The sequence below is a fragment of the Pollachius pollachius genome, assembly GCF_949987615.1.
Source record: "Pollachius pollachius genome assembly, chromosome: 20".
NCBI classification, from domain to species: Eukaryota; Metazoa; Chordata; class Actinopteri; order Gadiformes; family Gadidae; genus Pollachius; species Pollachius pollachius.
The window spans coordinates 6797510-6820971 of NC_136953.1; the positions used below are offsets into that span (position 1 = coordinate 6797510).

The 23462-nt window shown below is 48.5% G+C and overlaps 1 protein-coding gene across 1 annotated transcript in view; it reads left to right on the forward strand.

Annotated features, from left to right (window-relative positions):
• Window positions 1–493: 493 nt before the first annotated feature.
• clcn5b (chloride channel, voltage-sensitive 5b) overlaps window positions 494–23462 on the forward strand; it is a gene marked incomplete at its 3' end in the record, with an annotated part of 23248 nt that continues 279 nt past the window's right edge. The window contains exons 1-13 of the mRNA XM_079758237.1: window positions 494–687; window positions 780–938; window positions 10628–10794; window positions 12021–12120; window positions 12670–12857; window positions 14958–15080; window positions 15398–15604; window positions 16585–16665; window positions 16798–17032; window positions 17495–17670; window positions 18071–18214; window positions 21353–21539; window positions 23297–23450. Of these exons, the coding sequence (XP_079614363.1) occupies window positions 642–687; window positions 780–938; window positions 10628–10794; window positions 12021–12120; window positions 12670–12857; window positions 14958–15080; window positions 15398–15604; window positions 16585–16665; window positions 16798–17032; window positions 17495–17670; window positions 18071–18214; window positions 21353–21539; window positions 23297–23450 (1967 nt within the window). The 5' untranslated portion in view covers window positions 494–641. The remainder of the gene's footprint in view (window positions 688–779; window positions 939–10627; window positions 10795–12020; window positions 12121–12669; window positions 12858–14957; window positions 15081–15397; window positions 15605–16584; window positions 16666–16797; window positions 17033–17494; window positions 17671–18070; window positions 18215–21352; window positions 21540–23296; window positions 23451–23462) is intronic.

Sequence of the window (23462 nt, forward strand, 5' to 3'; positions counted from 1 at the left end):
GGGTTTAGAGCAGTTGTTTTGAGGTTATTTCGGGGGGAGAATGACGCAGGATTTCCAAGGAAGGGGCGATCTGGAGCGATAAGTTTACGCCGCCGTCGACCGCAGGACGACTAAATCCGAGTCATAAGACTTGAGGCGTCTGGAGCGACACCACAGCGGCTTGTTTACAAAGGTAAGGCCGCCTGTCACTTCACAGACACAGACACACACACACACACACACACACACACACACACACACACACACACACCGCAGTTAATCCACTCAGGCGATGAGTAACTTTGTTTGGCGTGAATGGAGATAGCTAGCGCCCTAAGCTAACCAGCTCCCCGTGCTGCTGCTGCTGGTGGTCTACCTGATGTAGTGTTGCTATGAAGCGGCAGGAATCGGACCCGGTACCCGTGAAAGAGACGTGGTCGACGTCATCGGGCTTCTTAATCACCCGGCCTTCCTAATTCTGGCGGAAACAGTCGCTAGACTTCCTCATTTGAGAAGAGAGACGAGCTGTCACTGCAGCGAGACACAGCGAGGGGTCTCTGCGCCGCGACCCTGGGGGCGCTTTGGCTTGATTTAAACAAGTCTTTGTAGTTCGAGTTGTTTTGTAGTGCTGTTAACGTGTTAAATCAGCGTTTCGTTTCACCATGTTTCGGTTCTGGAAGCGCGCTAATCGGAAGTACACCAAATTAGGTAGACACACGCCGGGGTTGTAGGGGAGCGGAATAAGCAACACACTGGAGCGGGGGTCGTCTGCTGACAGAGTCCGTGTTTTGTGTTGACAGGAGGAGGCGAAAGGATGGACAACGCTGGGTACAACACGGGCAGCTTCGACGGTCTCCATCAGGTCAGCGACGACGATGATGATGATGACGAGATGGTGGACATAGCTGGAGCCACGCTGGACTTCTCCAACACAGACGACGATCCTCCTCTGAGCTCAGGTGGGGGGCTACCAGGGGCTGGACCAGGGTCCGCTCATGTTTTAGATGAGAGATCTGTCAACCAGACGGGATACGTTTTCTCTAGACATATTGTTGTTCAACGGTTCCGTTTCTACAGTAAATAGTTGAGGTAAGGACTAGGGAGAGGGAGTTCAGCAACATCTGGACGCCAAGAGTGTATAATAAAAATGAATCATGTGACGTGAGTCACGGTGCCCTCATGTTTAAACGCGAGTTGTGTGAATGACTTTAGACATATGGTGTGCATGTGGAGGTTGAGATGTGGTTTGGGTAGTCATGGATTGCTGGAACTGCTTACAGATTAATTGGTAATTGATGGTTTGAATTTGTCGAGTTTGTTTGAACAATGCTTTGGGCAAGCAACGGTCCAGTGTTGTTGAAAGGAGAGACTAGTTTGTGATGGAGTTCATGGGGACAGAGTCCCGCAGAGTGGTAACGAAGGGTGTAGTGATGTCAGAACGTGGCGGTTGGTTTTGAAGAGGGGGTGCACTGGCTGATAAGAGCAGTCTGCGTATAGTGCAGGGACAGGCACAGAAGCTTGGTACAAATGAAGCGATTGTGGTCAGTTTGTGAGTCATCGGTTCCTCTATTATCTTTCTGTCTATACCCTCCTCTCTCTGTTCCGTCTGTCTACCTACATCTCTGTCTCTGCCTTTATAGTGGATGTTACTCCCTCTGTCTCTCTGTACCTCTCTGTCTGTTTCTTTTCTTTCCATCTGCTTTGCCTGACTCTCTCGCTCTCTCTCTCTCGCTCTCTCCCTCTCTGCCTCTCTCTCTCTCTCTCGCTCTCTCTGACTCTCGCTCTCTCTCTGACTCTCTCGCTCCCTCTCTGCCTCTCTCTCTCTCTGCCTCTCTCGCTCCCTCTCTGCCTCTCTCTCTCTCGCTCCCTCTCTGCCTCTCTCGCTCTCTCCCTGCCTCTCTTGCTCTGCACCCCATGGTATTTATCAAGTTGTGATAGGTGTGTTTACCACCACGCTGTCCCAGCCACCATTCTGATGTCACTCTGATGTCCCCGAACCGCAGTTCTAAGCATCGGCTTCCAAACAAACAAATCAGACTTTTTTCCAAACCATGTCGTAATGTAGACAAACATAGATAAGATGAGTATGAGCGATATGGACATAGTTGTAATTTTTACACACAAGCTGTTATATGATGTGTACTCAGTCAACATATGTAAAAACAATAATAGGCATAATAAACCATGCTGTGGTCTTCCCAGTCTGTTTGAGGGCCTTTTTAAGATAGTGTGTGTTTGTTGAGCTGAGATTTGCCAAAATTCAGAACAGTAGTTGTTTCTGATACTAAACTGTACAAAACTGCCATATTGACGATAAAATGTGTTCAAGCTTTCATCGCTTCTCATTTTTACAGCCCGCACTAAATGTGTTATGGCTTTCGAAATGAGTTTACCTTTTGGCTCAAGCGCGAAATTGGGACACATTCTGAATGCCTAGTGCTACAACAAATGCATTCACAAACAAAGGCTCAGCAGTCAACCTGCTGAGCCACGGTCGGCCGGTGATGTATGACACTGCTTTAAGTCCTCAGAACAGAAGGGGGGGGGGGGTTGATCCCCAGTGTCCATAGTACAATCCACCTGGAGGGATTCTTTAACAAGATGACCCCTTGGACCTGACCCCTACCTGCTCCTTAATGACACACACATCTGGAATTCTAAGCCACATATTGACTCAATGTTAAATGAATGATCCCGATGGACAAGAGAGACAGTGTTACAACCACTTTATGGCTGTGAAAACAAGCCACACTCTGACACTTCAACAGCAACCCAGCAGCAGAGTTACTCTTGTTATTGCCTGCTGCAGTGTTTACCCAGACACTGGGTGTCATGTCATTTCCTGCTCTGCGGCTTTGGGATGAAACACAATAATGATCATCCTTATTATGTTACTTACTTCCTTCCACTCTTAGAGCAAAAGCTACCAATTTCCTCATCTGATTGAAATTAAAGGGAAGCGATGGATACCATTGGAAACCCAATAGGGCTCACAGGTGAACGTCAACTAATAAACTGTCACACCCCATGTCACGGCCAGAGATAAATAAAATAAGGACTGTCGGAGACCGTGATGGGTTTGAGAGTTGCAGAAGGACATGACATGCGTAACTGACATTTGTTATCTGGTTGTCGAGGTTGGAGTCCCTGGCCTCCAGGGGCCAGACCGGTTGGCCCGAGTTGCTCTAGGTAACCCGGATGATGTCACAGGGACGTCCCTATGGCCGTCAGGGTCTCTGGTCTCAAGGGCCGTGGAGATAGGGAGGTTCTGACGGAGCCCCAAGGGCCTCTGGGCTAGGCTTTGTTTTTTGTGTGGTCTACTAAATAAGCTGAAATGAGTGGAAGCAGTATAAGTTGGCGCAGGGCGGCAGAATTGATTTAGTATCAGCATCAATATCACAAAGTACGCATGTGCAATGGTGACATCTTGAAGGACTCAATGTTATTGTTATCTACAGATGTCTGAAAGTATGAACCTTGATCCCCTTTCTCTGAGCTTCTCCTCGTTTCCATTACATACCACCATATATATAACAAAGAACACAAGTTCCGCCAGTGTCAATTCTTTCCAACGTCGTGCCGCACTTATTTTTAGAGTGAGCCGGCATGAAATGTGAACGTTTTAGGAAGCAGAGCCCTAGCCTTGAGGGCCATAAAATGTCCCCAATGCTCAATCACCTCAAGACTGAGGTTACCTGACCACAAGAATACAGCACTGCATGGCCTAGCTCTCAAAGTGTGTGTGTGTGTGTGTGTGTGTGTGTGTGTGTGTGTGTGTGTGTGTGTGTGTGTGTGTGTGTGTGTGTGTGTGTGTGTGTGTGTGTGTGTGTGTGTGTGATATTTCATTCCTTCGCACCACATCAATGAGAAACCACCTCAAACACCTTTAGCACAAAACGTTGTGCTAACCCGCTTCCCAATGTGCCGGGTTCCAGGTACGATCACATGTTGAAAGAGGGTTAAGCCGCACTCGGCATTTATTGCAATGATCTCCGACAGGGAACACAATCACTATCTATAGGGTCTCCGTGAGCCTCTAGTCGATCGTGAGCCTCTAGTCGCTTTCTTCTTGCCACTCGCTCACGTTCTGCCCTGTCGTCAGCTCTCGTGGTCCTTTTAAGATGGCTCCCGGGCCTTTTCCTCCCTCCGGCCAGGTGTCCCCGATCTCGCTGATTGGGGGGAGAGAAGTGATGCTCTCTGACGCGGTTAGTGGGTGGCGGCGGTATACGCCGTCCACTACTGATCCTCGGACCCGCCCGTGCCGAGGTTTAAGGGGCGGGATGCCACAGCGTCCACCTTGATAAAACTAATGACCTAGTTTTCAGTCCAGTTCCTCCTGTGTTTGTTCTAATTCAATCTCTAATTCGATCTAATTCAACGTCACGTCCTTCCTGTTTTTGGTCAGGTTCTGCTGTTTCGTTCCAGTGCCAGTTGTTTACCGAGAACATCTTGTGAGGGGTTGCCAAGGCAACCTAGCTGGGGGTGGGGGAGGGGAGGTGAAGTTGTGGCTGGTGCAGCTCTGTACTTGTTAAGTTCACCTGTAGCCTAACGAGTAGAGAAGGGAGAATGAGATGTCCACACTCTTGTGTGTTCGCCCGAGGTGACAACTCATCGAGACGTTACAACGGTGAGAAAGTGAAGACTGATTTATGTGTGTTGGAGGGCTCCCTTGGCTGAGTAGTAGACGTAGTTGAGCAGAGATGTGGAGCATGAGGAGGTGGTTTCAAGTGACCCGTGCACATTCCTACCTTAGCTGTTGAACGGAGAGATAAACCTGTAAGGGTGTATCTGCCCTCAAACTGTGGCAGTCATTGGGATACGGGTATGCCTCATGTCAGAGCTTCAGTGAAGCCTAAAAGCTGAAAAAGAAACACAGCTTCCATAGTATGAGAACACAGATAGTCTAGGTGGCGCAAATAGCAGGTGCAGAGTGTGTGGGTGATGGCTGGTTGAAGCAGCCTCACCTGGACACAGTCGGACTGATTGGACTCCAGGGCTGCACACCTGTTGCAAATTGTGTCATCAATGTGCAACGGTTAAACCAGCCATCGTCACCACACACGCTCTGCAGAGCTCTCCAGCATGGCAGCCTTCCCTCCTATGTATCATTAAGCTCAACCTCGGCAATAGACCGGTTCCAACGTCACCGCCCTGGGTCCTTGTTTGGGGGGAGCCCAGCAAGGCCATCTAGGTGCCGGGTGGCCGTCACCTAGTTGGCGGGTAGCATAGACATTGCTACAGGTGGTTTGACTGTTTTTTCAAGATTTGATGAAATTGTACGGTAGGACGTTGAAGAGAAAAACCACTTGGTCTATCGTCGGTTGAATGATTGTTCCGATGTGATGATTCATACTGAGGTCGCGTTGCAAAGGATCAGGGCCCGGTGTCCCGAAACCTTCTTAAAGCCTTCTTAACGCTACATCAGACAGCAGACAGCAAAAAGCAAAGCAGTCTAAGCATAAACAGTATTATATAATAAGCTAAATAAACTATTCAAAATGTAGCTTTCATTTCAAAATGTCTATCTTCATAATTAATCAACAAGTCAGACACCTTTTGTAAACAGAAAATCAATAGCCTAATTTAAACGGCTGCGACAGATGTAATTAAGGATGTGATCTCAACTGATGTTTCCATATTTTCAAAAGAAAAAAAATCTATGTATAGGCTATGCTATGTTCGCCCATGGTTGAATAAATGTTTAGGCCTACTATAAGGATTTCGAGCAATGTTTCATTTGCGAAGACTGCAATATCTTTTAGAACGCTGTCATGCAACTGCGCATGAAATGGAAAATCAATCTCTGAGCCTTTTACAAACGACGTAAGGAGGGTTTCCTAAGAAGACTCCTAAGAGACCGTTCGGGAACCACGGCTATAGAGGCAAACAACTTTGATAAGTCTAATCGTAGGAGTCTTCGTAGCGCGCTAAGAGTGAACGTTATCGGGAAACCGGGCCCAGCCCTATATCTGAATCAGGACCACATATATGAGTGGACTATGTCCGAATTGAAAGGATCAGATTCCATTTGATTTGTACTGTTCTGGAGAAATCTGATCTGAGTCACGTATGAGCTAAAGATGTGGACGTCTTTTGCTTGGCGTGTAAACAAGGACTAATAAGTCATTAAGAAGATTGCTTTTATCCCGACTTGCAGTGAATTCAGATACAGGTAGAGGTCAGGGGGCGTCTTGATCTACGATGCCTACAGGTAACGCTTTGACATCGGCAGGGATAGAACCCAGAACCTTTCATCTTGGAGTCAAACTCCTTAACTGCTAGGCTCTCCTGCCTGCTCTTTCGTTCATGTGACGCCATAACTAAATCGCTAAGTCATCAGGGAGCAGATTAGATTCTCCCACAGATATGCAAGGTTTTGCAAGGACACCTTCCACGCCACTTTCCCAGTAAACAATCTCGTCAGTGTACTAGTCAGCGACCCGTGCTGTCTAATGATTGGCCAGGAATGAGCCAGGGAGCAGGGCACGAGGAGACCGGGTCATCCAATCCATTCTATGTGGATATCTCTGTTCTACTGGAACGGCCTGGTCACGTGACCAGACAATAAGTAAACGGAGAGGGCGGGACCGTAGATGTGTTGAGGAAGAATGAGGAACGACTTAATTAAGAAATCTGTAGTGTAACCAGTTCTGTTCTATTTATATCTAGGGCTGCTACATTATGGAAAATATCATAATCACGGTTATTTTTGTCAATATTGAAATCACGATTATTCAAACGATTATTTTTGAGTTTGAAAACATGATATATTTATTCAGCATGTCTCCCAAAAAACACTTTGTAACTGAGAACTTTGAAATTTCGCCTTAAATACACAAAATGGTCACAAAGAAAATGTTCAAATCTAAAATGAGGTACAGATATGTATCCAGGTGCACCTTAATTAAACATTTAATAAAAAATAAAATTGATTATATTAGATTTGTGATCGTTTGATTCTAAAATCGAAATCCTGATCAAAATTAGATGAATCGCCACGCCCCATTTATGTCTAATTCTACGTAGCCTTGCACACCTTTTTAAAGCTATCGTGATGGCGCACGCCATGGGCCAAAATAGAATATCAATTATTTACGTGTTTGCCAGGTGCTTTGCCAGACAGCAAACACAGACATGTATTAATCTGTTGTTTCAGAACCAAATGCGGGAGGACTTTAGTCAAACACCCTGACCACAGAACGTACTGCCCTATATGGATCCCTAACCGATATTGGTCATTTTGGTGATCCATCCTATTGTTTATTAGAAGACCCGTTCCTTGAGAGGAACTAGGCATGCTCTGAAATGTGACCGTCTGGACTCCCTGGGGGGAAGTTACATGTGCCGTTCCCATGGCGACCAGATCTAGGAAAGGTTAAAGTTCATAGTCTCTCTCTCGTGTGTGTGTGTGTGTGTGTGTGTGTGTGTGTGTGTGTGTGTGTGTGTGTGTGTGTGTGTGTGTGTGTGTGTGTGTGTGTGTGTGTGTGTGTGTGTGTGTGTGTGTGTGCAAAAAACTAGCTGTCATGTGACAAGGAGTCACATGGTAAGGGAGAGTTTCAGGTCCAACTTGTACAAGACGAACAGGAAACAAACCCATGGGCTGTGCTGATGTCTCACCCAATGACCAGATTAGATTACACAGTCAGTCATGTTCCTGTCTTGAGCATATCGGCGTTCCCAGCGGCCTTTAAAACATATGGCGCTTTGATTTTACAATGGTTATTTATTTATTCAAGGATGTAATAAATCAATCACTTCCTGCAATGATTATGGATAGGAAGTGACCCCCGGTCAAACACGCAGGAAGTCCAGAACTCCCTCTGGGTTTCTCCCTCGTTCCCACAGGACTTCTACACGGTTTGAAATACCAACTCAATATATACCCGCCCTCTTTTCTGTGCAGTCAATCCATCGCAAGCTCAGCCCCATCCAAACCAATCACAGGTTTCACATTAAAATACCTGCATTGAAAGATACCATCATGTGACCAGATTATTGCTGCCAATGCTTGAGTTTGCCAATCATTAGCCTCGTGCCGACACCTCGACCAATGAGGAGCGGCGACGGTGACTTCTAAGCAAAGCCCTTTCGAAAGTACCGGGAGGTTGGGCCAGTTGACTTGCTTTTGTTTTTTGCGCGCAGCACACTCTTTGTGTGTGTCTTGTTGTTTGGAGGATGAGACATGGATTGGGAAATCTGGAGCAAGAATCTGGACAAGGAGGATTTGGTAGTAATCGAGACAGCGGCTGGTGAGTCTTTCGTGGTATTGGGGATCCCTGGAACCACTCCATTGTCCCCAGGGGGCAGGATCAAGGATCGGGGGGGGGTTGTTTTACATGGTAGCCGAGCCATGCCGGGTCGCAGCACTCTGTGGTACCCTGAGAGGGCTCAGGGTACAGACCCTGTGTAACTCCAGGCAGTATGACCGGAGGGGATTAATTGCCGCCGTTGAGTCATTTTATGATAGCTCATAACCGTGCAAACTAGCGCCAACTGCATTCCGCAAGCTGTCATGAGCATTTTGTGAGTTTATTATTTGGTAATGTGTTTGTGTTAAAACCTCTGTTGCATTACGTCCACAGGTGTGTGTGGGGGTGTTTGTGCGGGTGTGGGGATGTGTGTGTCCGTGCCCTCAGTCACGGGTTTGAGACAAAGTCCACCGGTGTGCTCCGCGTAGTAAATTAAATCCCTTCTGGTGTCCAAGCCTGTTCATCTGGAACACATCGGGACCATGTGCCTCCCCCCCCCCCGTGTAAATAATCATAACCACAGAGCAGATCAAACCATCCTGCGGCGCTCCCCCTCGCTCTGTAAACCCAGACCTTGGTTTATTTATAGCTCTTGTGTTTCCTTCCTTCTCCTGTTGATGTTTATGAGTGGCCGTCAGCGTTATGGTGACCTATGTCTCTATCGCTGTCTCCCTCGGTTTCTCTGTCTGTCTCTCGCTGAAGTTGTAAGCTTGTTCTCTCTCTCTCTCTCGTTCTCTCTCTCTCTCTCTCTGAGACATATGAGGAGAAAGACAGGGGAACTATCTTTCTAGCTGCCCTTTTGTTGTTGGTAATCAGTTGCATTCCTCTCCTAAAGTTCCAGCTGTTTCTATCTCTCTATGAGATGCAATAGATAATTCAACAAAATAAAAAACAATGTAAACATTCATGTTATACTGGTAGAGGCATTAGTTAAGGCTGTGTATAATTACATGAAAGGTTAAATCTGTCACTCGTTCTCACTCTGTCTATCTCTCAACCTCTCCTTGTCTCCCTGTATATCTCTCTCTTTCTGCCTACGTAGGTTTTTGTGCAGGTTTAAAGGGAAGGATGTGTGAGTCACAGTGTTGTTGGTGATGGGTCATGGAGTTCAGAGCATAGTTTACCTGCAATACTAATACTTACGCAGTGTCGGGCATCTACTTAGAAAGGGTACTGAGCTAAGGCTAAGCTAACACTGACTGAATGGAGCCACCTACACTGAAGCAGAACAATGTAGCACGCTAAGCTACAGCAACTTAGCCAAAGCAGTTCAATACACCACAGCTTTGCACCACTGAAAAGCTATTTGACAGAGGAATACAATACCACCGCGCGACTGAGAAATGTAGTTGAACCGGTGCTGCAACTTGTAGTGACACTGCTGCCGAATACTGCCCACAACACCAACTACTAAGCTGTTGCTGAGTGTAGTACTTATTTCACTTAGCTACTGCTTAGTGGGTTAACTTATGTCATTGCTCTGTTGAACTAAGACACAGGCACTCATTGACCTGCAGAACCCGAAATCCTACTATCGTATATTGCTTTATTTGCACAAATCGTTATATTTGCAGAATCCCAACACGTATCTTATCTGCACTCCCAAATCGTTGAAATATCTTATCATAAGGTCCCTGTGGCAAATAAAGTGTTGCTGAACTTTACCTCGTGGTGCGACCAGTCTCAGGTATTTTAGGAGAAAGTCACGTGACAGACAACCGATGGATTAAATGCTGTGGTGGAAACATTGCCGTCTCAAGACCACCAGAAGATGACGTATCCCATAATAGTCCAGCAGTCCCACAGCTCTTACTTGGTTTGCTTAGTAACAGCTGCTCAACCTTGCATGAAAGGTTCTGCACAAAAACAGATTAATATTAATTTCCTTTGTGTTCCAATGCTGTGGTCATACCACATTTCTGCGCCGGTTAATAATCTCTTTAAAGTTAACTCCTCTCAGCAGATTCCGTAAGCCTGTGTATAATGTTTTTTATAAGGGGTTGTATAATGTATTTCATAAGGTGTTTGTAACAGGGCCACGGTCATGTGTCAGCGTTTTAATGGCTCGGCTTTAAACCTTGTGGGACGACCTCTTTTCAAATCACACCGTGTAGAAGGCAAAAGTGCACCGCGATACTGCGAATTATCACCGTATTTGGAGACGCAGATTGGCTTGAGATATTGAAAGAGGAAAGGCTGGTGTAAATGTTTTGTTTGATTCGTTAAATATATGTCCTGTGACCGTATCATTTTCCGTCAATTTGACAGGCCGGCCTCGAGTGTTTTGGTTTAAAATTCGGGCCGTGAGCCGCGTCTGCCATGTTGGAACCAACATCGGCAACGCTCGGGTCAGTTTCCTAGCAGGGCACTAGACATAATGCGGTTGGCTCTCTCCACAGGGGGCTATGAGGAGCACAGTCCGGGCAGGGGGATGAACGGGGCGGGGGGCCCCACTGTCATGATGGACCCTCTGGAGGAACCCGTCCCCGGGGTGGGCACCTACGAGGACTTCAACACCATCGACTGGGTCCGGGAGAAGAGCAAGGACCGGGACCGGCACAGAGAGGTGGGTCGCTGTGTGTTTCCTCTCCGTTATGTTTATCGGGTGTACATCTGGGCGTGTGTGTTTGTCTGGATAGATATCCCTCTGTTTGGTTGATCTGGTGTCTCTTTCTGTGTGTGTGTCCCTATATTATGTTGATCTGTGTGTCTCTTTCTGTGTGTGTGTCCCTATATTATGTTGATCTGTGTGTCTCTTTCTGTGTGTGTGTCCCTATGTTATGTTGATCTGTGTGTCTCTTTCTGTGTGTGTGTCCCTATATTATGTTGATCTGTGTGTCTCTTTCTGTGTGTGTGTCCCTATATTATGTTGATCTGGGTGTCTCTTTCTGTGTGTGTGTGTCTTTCTGTCGCTGTCTCTTTCCTTAGGTCTGACTGTCTGTATTTGTCAGTCTCTTCCCTCTGTCTGTCTATATCATCTGTCATGGTGTCATTCCAATGGGTATCTCTCTGTGTCTGTTGTCTCTAGTGGTTTGTCTGTCTGTTTGTGCTCGGGGAGCTAGTATTAAACCTTAGATTATACCTGTTGAACACTAATGACTGTTATGGGGGTCTTGCATCACAGCTCTAAGTGTGGGCAGCTTTTCATGGCATAATCCTCCGTTATACTGCCTTGTATGTCTGTCTACACAGAGCCAGCTCTGTACACATGAGGTGTATGGGAATCTATAGCGGCTATGCTATAAGGCATATTATATAATTTGGAAATTCTTTGAACCCAATAGAAATCGTAACAAAAAAAATGAACTCAAAGAGTTGATAGAAAATCATATCATAGAAAGGTAGTCTCTGCGGAGAGCGGCCATTCAACACAACAAGCACATAAAGGTAGAAGCGCTGAAGGGAGCCCCGAACAGGGGGCACAAACCAGTATACAGCAGGGACGACATGCTTAAGGCCCAGCTGTTGATAAGGGCACCCCCCACTCCCTTCAGCAATCCAGGATGTAGCGTCATGGTACAGCCATAACAGTGCAAAGGATATGACAGGGGGCCACGCAAACGTTGAAGTGTTTACTACACATGATAACTCAGAGTCCACCTGTCTTGGCATCTGGAGAAAATCCTGTCTTAAGGAAGTTGACATTACAGTATTTCGATAGATACCTGTATAAAAGCCATTGTGTCGCTCTAATAGCTCACGTTACAGTTGTTTGAGCTCCGGTGGTCCAAAGCCAAGACCTGTTGTCCCGTGGTTGGATGGAGGTCATTCGATTGTGTGTTCTCTCTGTAGATCACCAGTAAGAGTAAGGAGTCGACGGGGGCTTTGCTCCACAGGATCAGTGATGCCTTCTCTGGGTGGCTGCTGATGCTGCTGGTGGGACTCATGTCAGGTAACTCCCTCACACACACGTCGGAGGGCTTGTTTCATGCCCTGTGATTACATTGTTGTTCGTTGTGTGTGCGCACTGCCTAAAGATGGGTTTACTCGCATATATTTACAAGCACATGTCTCTCTCTTTGCACATGCTTTGCACATTTTAATACATACCTGTACCCAGGTGTCCTGTTTTATACGTGGTTGGCTGTGACACGGTAAGGAGGCGGTAAACTTTTGTCCTGCCATAAACTACTGTGGTGACATTAACGACGACAGCAGTGTTATCAGTTTATACACAGCATTGTACTGCATTTTGTCTGCTCTAGCCCGATGATGTAACGATGAACGGCTATTTCCATTGGTGCATGTTTGGCTTCCGCTTACTTTTGCATATCAATGCAAAGTAGCTGACGTTTCTCATTCTAATATCGCTGACTCAAAGACTCATTTGACGGCCTAAATAAATGGCAGTCTATGCTTCCTGCCCCCTGGGTGCGTGTGCCCATCTGCTGTGACGTTACCCAGAAACCTGTTTTTATAAAAACGTGTCTGTCTCCCCCAGGCGCCCTGGCAGGAGGGATTGATATCTCAGCCCACTGGCTGACGGACATGAAGGAGGGCGTGTGCCTGAACGGCTTCTGGTTCAACCACGAGCACTGCTGCTGGACCTCCAACGAGATTACCTTCCAGGAGCGCGACAAGTGCCCCGACTGGAAGAGCTGGGCGGAGCTCATCGTGGGGACCGCCGAGGTACGAGACCCCCCCCAGGGAGTCTGTCACGCAGTCACCTGTTCAGTCACTCATTCACTGAGTCACCTGTTCAATCACACAGTCACCTGTTCAGTCACTCACTCACTCAGTCACCTGTTCAATCACGCAGTCACCTGTTCAGTCACTCAGTCACTCAGTCACCTGTTCAATCACTCATTCACTCAGTCACCTGTTCAGTCACTCATTCAGTCAGTCACCTGTTCAGTCACTCATTCACTCAGTCACTCAGTCATCTGTTCAGTCAGTCTGCGCTTACTTCCTCACTCACTAACTTACGCACTCATTTACTCAATGACTCATTTACTAATTTACTCCATCACTCACTCACTTACTCACAAATGTTCTCACTCACTTACTTATTCACTAATTTACTCCCTCACTCATTCATTGGCTCAGTCAGCGCTTACTCCCTCCCTCACTGACTAACTTATTCACCCATTTACTCCCTCACTCACTCATTTACTTATATACTTCCTCACTCACTCATTTATTCACTCATTTCCTCACTCACCCACTCATAAGCTTTCTCAGTCCCTTTCTGACTGACTAATTTCCTCACAAGCCCCCTGCCAACTCAGCCTTGCTCTCCCTCCCTTACTCATTCCGTCTTAAGTCGAGAAGGTGTCTTCTACTTCATAGTCAGTGGCTGTTTCCCACAGTGAAGGAAGCATGCTCAACGGTCGCCCATTTAAGGACGCTGCGTCATAGAACGCCGACAAGCACTGTTCCAATGTTGAGAACGCTTCGAAATTCGCGCCCTTTTCGCGTTCTTTATTCTTGAGAATTCCGAGATTTTTCAAGGATGCATCCATGGATCCTCAACGAGCCAAAATACCCACAATCCTTTGCGTACACACGCGGAGCGGGGTATTTACAAATTGTCCCTGGAAAGAAGTACTCCTTGCTTTACACAAGTGAAGTTTTTGAACGTTTTCAGAAATATTTTGTGCCGTATTGCTTTTTATATATTAATCATGTAAATGCAAAAAAACTACCTGTTAGATTTTTAACGTTTTTGCAACGTAATGACAGGCTATATTTTGCATGGATTGATTTGTTTTAATATGTATCTAACTGGTGTTTAAACAAACTACTGTCGCCAATAACAATTTCAACAATTAAAATATTTACCACAGGAGCAATATTAAAAAGCGGAAGCGCTTCCACACTAGCAAGTCGTTCCAAACTGAACGCTACAAACGCTAGGCAGCACTCTAGCCTGGACTAGCAAGGAAGTGTTCTAGCAAGGTTGCAGCCTTCACTTTGCGAAACAGCCAGTGTCAACAGTCGACCACCTCAAACACGTGTTGGTGGCTGTGAGAGACTTGAGTGGCGTTGTGGCGCCCACTGGTGGAGGCCCCCTGTCCTAACACGCCCACCCCACGGCTCAGTCCACCCGCTGTCCATGTGTTGGGACTTTTTGCTGCGTGTTTTAAGTGCTTTCAAATTGAGAGGATGTTTACAATCCTGCTTGTCATTGTTTGTTTGTGTACTGAAGTGGTTTGTCGTATGATCTTTTCTCTACTTTGTATTCAGCAGACCATTTTATCCAAAGGGACGCAGTGAATTATTTTAGATTCATGTCATTAAGGAATATAGTTGATACAACATGTTGTGTTTTCTTCACAGGGAGGTCTCCCCTAACGACCTGATGTTATGTTCTATATACGTATAGTTAATATAACATGTTGTGTGTTCTCAGGGAGGCTTCTCCTAACGACCTGATGTTATGTTCTATATACGTATAGTTAATATAACGTGTTATGTGTGTTCTCTGCAGGGAGGTTTCACTTAAGTACTTGATGTTATGTTCTATATACAGTACATATAGTTAATATTACATGTTGTGTGTTCTCAGGGAGGCTTCACCTAACTACCGGATGTTTTGTTCTATATAGTTAATATAACATGTTGTGTGTGTTCTCTACAGGGGGCTCTCCCCTAATGACCTGATGTTATGTTCTATATAGTTAATATAACATGTTGTGTGTGTTCTCTACAGGGGGCTCTCCCCTAACAAGCTGATGTTATGTGCTATATACGTGAGTTGGTATAACGTGTTGTGTGTGTGCTCCACAGGGAGGCTTTGCCTACGTGGTGAACTACATGATGTTCATGTTCTGGGCGTTGCTCTTCTCCTTCCTGGCCGTCACCCTGGTCAAGTCCTTCGCTCCCTACGCCTGTGGCTCTGGAATACCAGAGGTACACACACACACACACACGCACACGCACACAGACATACATGCTGACATGCACGCACCCACGCACGCACCATTTCACACACAGGCATATTGGGATACAGTAGAGTCTTCCTATATAATTAAATATCAAACAAAGTACGATTGAGCCCACATGGTGACGCTCTTTGAATCCCCATGGATTAGGTTTATGGAGTAGAGGTCCTTAACAATGCCTTCCATTCCTTCATTGTTGATGTTCACGATCGTCCAATCAGAACAGGCCAGGCAGACGGGCGGTTCCACTTCAACCGGCCGCGTTTTCTCTCCGCCCTCCCCCAGATCAAGACCATCCTGAGCGGCTTCATCATCCGCGGCTACCTGGGCAAGTGGACCCTGATCGTGAAGACCATCACGCTGGTGCTGGCCGTCTCCTCGGGCCTCAGCCTGGGCAAGGAGGGGCCCCTGGTGCACGTGGCCTGTTGCTGTGCCAACATCCTCTGCCACCTGTTCACCAAGTACCGCAAGAACGAGGCCAAGAGGAGAGAGGTGGGCGGGGCCGCTGGCTGAAGGGTGGATGGAGGCCGGGCTTATTGTTGGTTTACCGTCACAGAGGCTGGGTTGAATGCCGGGCTTATTGTTGGTTTACCGTCACAGAGGCTGGGTTGAATGCCGGGCTTATTGTTGGTTTACCGTCACGGAGGCTGGGGTGAATGCCGGGCCTATTGTCGGTTTGGCTGGTTCAGTTCTGTTTGGTTCCTAGTTTTTTCTGGTCGGTGTTGGTTTTGGCAGATTTCCTCTGGGCTGTTTCGGTTAGGAGCGGTCCGGTCTGTTTTTAGTTTATTATTCATTTATAGGACCATATATTTGTATTAGTAAGGCAAGTCAAGTTAATTTTATTTGGATAGCCCTTAATCACAGTTCCAGTCTCAAAGGGCTTTGCAGGCCACAGTTTATGACACCCCCTAACCCTAGCCCCCCAGAGGGAAATAAAAAAAGCCCCTAATTAGGACGAAGAAGAAAGTCAGATTCTAGGAAGGAATGCAGAGTGGGGGATGATCCCTCTTCCCTCCAGGGAGGGTTGGGGGCGCAACGGGGGCCATAATCAACAAACATAATCTTATGACTTGCAGACTTTTCAAAAATCATTGAGAAACATTAGAAAACAGTGGTGCTGGCCAGTGAGCAAGCTGGTGGCCATCGTGGGTGACCAGGCCTCCTCTCTCCTTCACCGCAACACACTGAAACAGAGACAGGATGAGGGTTTGGGTGGAGGGCAGGCCAGGAGCATGGAGGCCACCTCTACTCTAGTGGCCATCAGCAGCAGGGGAAGGCTGGTACCGACCAACCGGTGGATTAGCTCTAATGAGAGCCCAGGGGTCGTTAGTTTCTAATGATACGTCTGTTTTCACAACTGAGCTAGGTCCTTCATAGGAATTAGGATTAGAAGGGTTTCCACCAGGAACAATGTCTTGTGTGTGTTTGTATTACTGTTGATGCCAGCTGAAGACCCGCCCCCTCCGTCCTAGGTGCTGTCTGCAGCGGCGGCAGTGGGCGTGTCCGTGGCCTTCGGAGCACCAATAGGAGGAGTCCTCTTCAGCCTGGAGGAGGTGAGAGCCCGCTTCCAACACCTCGTCAAAAACATCGAGGCAAACCGGCGTTGACACAGAAACACTTCTTCAAAACTGATACCAAAACCCCCCTCAACCCGTCCCAAATGGTGTCTGTGTCCCCCCCCACAGGTGAGCTACTACTTCCCGCTGAAGACGCTGTGGCGCTCGTTCTTCGCGGCGCTGGTGGCAGCGTTCACGCTGCGCTCTATCAACCCGTTCGGGAACAGCCGCCTGGTGCTGTTCTACGTGGAGTTCCACGCGCCCTGGCACCTGCTGGAGCTGGGGCCCTTCATCCTGCTGGGCATCTTCGGCGGCCTCTGGGGGGCGCTGTTCATCAGGGCCAACATCGCCTGGTGCCGGAGACGTGAGTGGGGGGGGGCGAGGGGGGACTGTGGGCGAGGGGGATGTGGGTGTTTTTTGTATGGGTAGGCAACCAGATGGTGTTGGAAGTAGATTTTTTTGCGGACCACTCTGTTGATCTTTGTGTGTGTCTCTCTCTCTCTTTCTCTCTCCCTGCTCCCTCTCTCCCTCTGCTCTTCCGTCTTTACTGTGCTCTCCTTTTGTCCATCTCTTGCTTTCTCTGGTTAACTTTTCTCCTGGATTCTCTCTTCCTTCTCTCACCCTCTGTCATCCTCTTTCCTGTCACCCTCCTGTCCACATCTCTGTCTCTCTTATCTCTATGATTCACTTTCTTTATAAATGTCTCTCTCTCTCTCTCTCTCTCTCTCTCTCTCTCTCTCTCTCTCTCTCTCTCTCTCTCTCTCTCTCTCTCCCCCTCCCTCCCTCCCTCTCTCCTGCACCGTCCCTCCACCCTCCCCGTCTCCAGGTAAGACCACTCTTCTGGGCCACTACCCCATCGTGGAGGTGCTGGTGGTGGCCGGGGTGACGGCGCTCGTCTCCTTCCCCAACAGCTACACCCGCATGAGCGGAGCGGAGCTCATCAAGGAGCTCTTCAACGACTGCTCCCTGCTGGACTCCTCCCAGCTCTGTAGATACAAGCAGGTACCCACAGGCCCTGACCCCATCCTGTCCCGTCCCCATCCCCATTGTCTTTACTTTTTATTTTTTATTTTTCCAGAACAGTTGGATGCATATTTCACGTACATTATTTTCACTTTGAACATTTTTCGTTTTGTTTTTTTTAAAGGGGAAATTTCAAAGTTCTCAGTTACAAAGTGTAATTTTGGAGAGAGAAATGCTGAATAAATGCGTCACGTTTTCAAACTGAAACATAATCGTTTGAACAATCGGGATTTCAACACTGACCCAAAATAACCGTGATTCTGATTAGCTCCAGGATGGATCAGAGCTGCTTTCTGATCTCGGGTGGTGTGGGGTGACCTCGGCTGTGGTGGGCTGTGTGTTCACGTGTATGTCGGTTCTCCCTCCGTCTCCCCCCCAGGACTCCAACACCACCTCGGGTACCAGTACGGGCAACGGCCTGGCGGACCGCCCGGCCGACTCAGGTCTCTACACCGCCCTCTGGCAGCTCTCCCTGGCCCTGCTCTTCAAGATGGGCATCACCGTGGTCACCTTCGGCATGAAGGTTGGCACGAACACACACAGGCACACACACATACATGCATGAAGGTTGGCACAAACACACACAGGCACACACACATACATGCATGAAGGTTGGCACAAACACACACAGGCACACACAGATACATGCATGAAGGTTGGCACGAACACACACAGGCACACACAGATACATGCATGAAGGTTGGCACGAACACACACAGGCACACACAGATACATGCATGAAGGTTGGCACGAACACACACAGGCACACACAGATACATGCATGAAGGTTGGCACAAACACACACAGGCACACACAGATACATGCATGAAGGTTGGCACGAACACACACTTGCACACACAGATACATGCATGAAGGTTGGCACGAACACACACTTGCACACACAGATACATGCATGAAGGTTGGCACGAACACACACAGGCACACACAGATACATGAATGAAGGTTGGCACAAACACACACAGGCACACACACATACATGCATGAAGGTTGGCACGAACACACACAGGCACACACAGATACATGCATGAAGGTTGGCACAAACACACACTTGCACACACAGATACATGCATGAAGGTTGGCACGAACACAAACTTGCACACACAGATACATGCATGAAGGTTGGCACGAACACACACAGGCACACACAGATACATGAATGAAGGTTGGCACAAACACACACAGGCACACACACATACATGCATGAAGGTTGGCACAAACACACACAGGCACACACAGATACATGCATGAAGGTTGGCACGGACACACACAGATACATGCATGAAGGTTGGCACGAACACACACTTGCACACACAGATACATGCATGAAGGTTGCAACACACACTCTCTCATGCGCACGCACACACACAGAACATCAGTCTCCAAACATCTTGAGATCAGAGACCTTGGCAATACTGGGTGGGTGTGTTTCGAAGTACTTAGTCGCAGACCAAAGACCCTTCCAGTGAATCCGGTTGCAGTCATTGAGGTAGCATGTCTGCCAGGGCGTCTTTCTCTAGTCGGGGATACAGACTACAGCCTGGTTCCACAAGACTGTCCTGCATTGGAGGTCTTTTTGAATTTGATTGAATTTAAGCTTTATAATCGGACTCGGTTCATAAAATATACATAGGACAGGACAAAAAAAGTTTTTGAAAGGCTTTTAATGTGAAAGGGCGGGGTAGATGTATGCGCAACTGGTGCAGTGTCGCTACAGAGGACTTTTAATGTGTGAATTCATATTGATAGAGATGAAGACTCCAATTTTAAGAAATAAGCCTTTTTATGTGCAGGTGTTAGTCATTTTATGCATGACAACTTCGGTCTCCTCACTTCTCACTACACTTTGGGCAAAGCTTTGAAATGTCTGAATATATACAATGTGTCATTCTTCTGTGTTTGAACACAACTGTGAAATGGTCTGTGTACAACTGAACCAGCTGTGTATTGTGTTTCCTTGGGTGTAGCCGCTTTGATTAAAGCCATTCATTTCATGATTCACCACCACCTCTCTCTCTCTCTCTCTCTCTCTCTCTCTCTCTCTCTCTCTCTCTCTCTCTCTCTCTCTCTCTCTCTCTCTCTCTCTCTCTCTCTCTCTCTCTCTCTCTCTCTCTCTCTCTCTCTCTCTCTCTCCTCCCCATCTTGTTCTCTCCTTGCCAGAGCCACAACATTGGTTCACATAGTATATGGAATCATAATTAAGTAGCAATTACTCTTACAACAACAATAATGAAATGGTTAATGCACAACATAAATAATGAATGACCACAATAAAAAAAATTGTACAAATAAACAAACTCCCCCTCTCTCTCTCGGCCTCACTCTATCTCCATCTTTCCTTTCTTTGATTCCTTTACCTCCTTCTCTCCTCTCTGGTTTCTGTCTCGCCTTCTTCCTCTTTTTTCTTCTTCTCTCACCCTATCTCTCTTCCTCACCATCTCTCACTTATTCCTTTCATCCTTCATCCCTCTCTGTTTCCATCTGCCTGCCTTATTCTTACTCCCCCTGCTTTCTCCACCTCCTCTTCTACCCGCTAGTTCTCTCTCCCCCTCCTCTCTCTCCCCCTCCCTCCTCTCTCTCCCCCTCCCTCCTCTCTCTCCCCCTCCCTCCTCTCTCTCCCCCTCCCTCCTCTCTCTCTCCCCCTCCCTCCTCTCTCTCTCCCCCTCCTCCTCTCTCTCCCCCTCCCTCCTCTCTCTCCCCCTCCTCCTCTCTCTCCCCCTTCCTCCTCTCTCTCTCCCCCTCCCTCCTCTCTCTCTCCCCCTCCTCCTCTCTCTCCCCCTCCCTCCTCTCTCTCCCCCTGCCTCCTCCTCTCTCTCCCCCTGCCTCCTCCTCTCTCTCCCCCTGCCTCCTCCTCTCTCTCCCCCTGCCTCCTCTCTCTCCCACTCCCTCCTCTCTCTCTCTCCCTCCTCCTCTCTCTCCCCCTGCCTCCTCCTCTCTCTCCCCCTCCCTCCTCTCTCTCCCCCTCCTCCTCTCTCTCCCCCTCCCTCCTCCTCCTCTCTCTCTCTCCCTCCTCCTCTCTCTCCCTCCTCCTCTCTCTCCCCCTGCCTCCTCCCCTCTCTCCCCCTCCCTCCTCTCTCCCCCCTCCTCTCTCTCCCCCTCCCTCCTCTCTCTCCCCCTCCCTCCTCTCTCTCCCCCCCGCCCTCCTCTCTCTCCCCCTCCCTCCTCTCTCTCCCCTTCCCTCCTCTCTCTCTCCCCCTCCCTCCTCTCTCTCTCCCCCTCCTCCTCTCTCTCCCCCTCCCTCCTCTCTCTCCCCCTGCCTCCTCCTCTCTCTCCCCCTCCTCCTCTCTCTTCCCCTGCCTCCTCCTCTCTCTCCCCCTCCTCCTCTCGCTCCCACTCCCTCCTCTCTCTCCCCCTCCCTCCTCCTCTCTCTCTCTCCCTCCTCCTCTCTCTCCCCCTGCCTCCTCCTCTCTCTCCCCCTCCCTCCTCTCTCTCCCCCTCCCTCCTCTTTCTCCCCCTCCCTCCTCTCTCTCCCCCTGCCTCCTCCTGTCTGTCTCTCTGTCTCTCCCCTCTGTGTCCCTCTCAATTCCATTTGAATTGCTTTATTGGCAGCATAAACACTACCGGGGCATACATCGACCTAACATGAGCATGAAGCCTCTACCATCACACCCCCCACTAACGCGTGCCGTGCCCCCCTCTCCAGGTGCCCTCGGGTCTGTTCATCCCCAGCATGGCGGTGGGAGCCATCGCCGGGCGGCTGCTGGGAGTAGGCATGGAGCAGCTGGCCTACTACAACCACGACTGGGTCATCTTCCAGGGCTGGTGCACGCCCGGCGCCGACTGCATCACGCCGGGCCTCTATGCCATGGTGGGCGCCGCTGCCTGCCTCGGTGAGGGAGAGACCCCCCCCCCCCCCCCCCCCCCCCCCCACTGACTTTATCATCCAGAGACGCATAAATCCGGAGGCGGAACCACGCCTCAAGGCCTGGTTTTCCCCATCGTCGCGAATGTTTACTCCCACCTCTCCCTCTCTTCATCGCTCTTCCGTCTCTTCCATTCTGTCCTTTCGCCCTCTGTCGCTGGTTCTCTCCGTGTCTCTCCCCCTCCGTCTTTGTCTTCCCGCCCTCGGGCGATGTTGATCCCGACGTGAGCAACATCGTTGACCCCAGACTGACCCCTCGCTCAAGAGTGAGACGCTTATAACTCGGGGTGTGTGTGCTGTGATTCGCTTTGCAGAACATCCGATCACCGCTCCAGAGCTCCACTTCACACATATTCCATGTCAGGGAGGGTTAGGCTTTTATTAAGTATCGCTCTTTCCCGGCGCGGCCTGTGGAACCAAACAGGGCGAGGGTAAAGCAAACCAGGCCTTGGCCCGGCCTAGCAGGGCAGTCACCCGGTCCAGATCTGATCGTCTGCTTATTGAATTACACGCCATCGGCCTGAGAGCTCCACAATTACATTATGCATCTGATCCACGGAAGGGGACTATGATAAACGGGCCGGTCTTTGTCAATTTCAAACGTTTTTTTTTTTTTTATTCTTTTATTTTCCACAGAAGGGGATCCTGATAAACTATTTACAACATTAAAACAAGACGCTTGTCCTGCAAGTCCAAAAATAACACGCTGGCTACATTTACTTCTCCTTTCTGGTCTTCTTTGTTCGTGTTTCAAAAACGGCTTCAAAGGAAGTGTCGGTTAATGACTGAAACGTTTGGACGGCGCCCTGGAAGACACTCTGGGCTTGTCGAGTGAAAATTATTACTTCTGTTTGCTGTTTTACAGACACATTTCTCCTGATTTTTAAACCAAGTAGGCTAGCTTTTGTTTGCTAAGACCGTCACGGGGCCTGGCTGGTTCCAATTGAGTTATTTAGCCAACACATCTAGCCTAAGGGACATGAAGTCCGGTTAATGTAATTAAGCAGCAGGTAGGGGTTAGACAGTGAATAAAGAGACAGGTCATTAAGGAGCATGCAGCCTCTGACTGGTTCTGTTCCAGTGCTCGGTAGACTGGCAGTAAGCGATACTGCTGTTGAAAGAGTTGTGGGTTAGTTGTGGGTTATTCCCTGTGGAGTTGTCCACAGGGAACACAGAAGATTTGTGTCAGAGAGGAGGCCAGATAGAGCGGCCGTGCCAAGAACCATGTCAAACACGGGATCTAATAAAGGACGCTTCCTCTTGTGGTTAGGCAGCAGTATGTGGTGGAGACCAATTTTAAACCCCTTTTAACCTGATGCAGAATGCTATGAGTGGTTGTATATCTCTTCTTGCACAAGAAGACCTACAGGTGAAGTTTGGGTTTGGACCCATAACCTTATGGCTTCCAAGTGGGTCGTGAGAGGGCCACAACGTTCTTATTTTCTAATGTATTAATGGATTCTACATGTCTTGCATAGACGTTCACCCATTAGACATTGGGACGTCAGGACATATGACGGGATGTTTGGGATCCTTTTTGGCTTTGTGGTCAAACACAGGTTCAACACACAGGTTTGACCAGTCAACATCATTTCCCAGTCCCACTGCCAACAATAGTTTTGCGATCGATTTATCAATCAATCCGGTTTTTGCTGCCTTGCCTGATGGCATGTGGTCATTTGTGGAGGATCCTAACGTGTGTGTCGGCCTCTCTCTCTCCTCCAGGCGGTGTGACCCGTATGACGGTGTCCCTGGTGGTCATCATGTTCGAGTTGACCGGGGGTCTAGAGTACATCGTCCCCCTCATGGCCGCCACCATGACCAGCAAGTGGGTGGCGGACGCCTTCGGACGCGAGGGCATCTACGAGGTAGGGGGGCTGTGGGTGGTCTC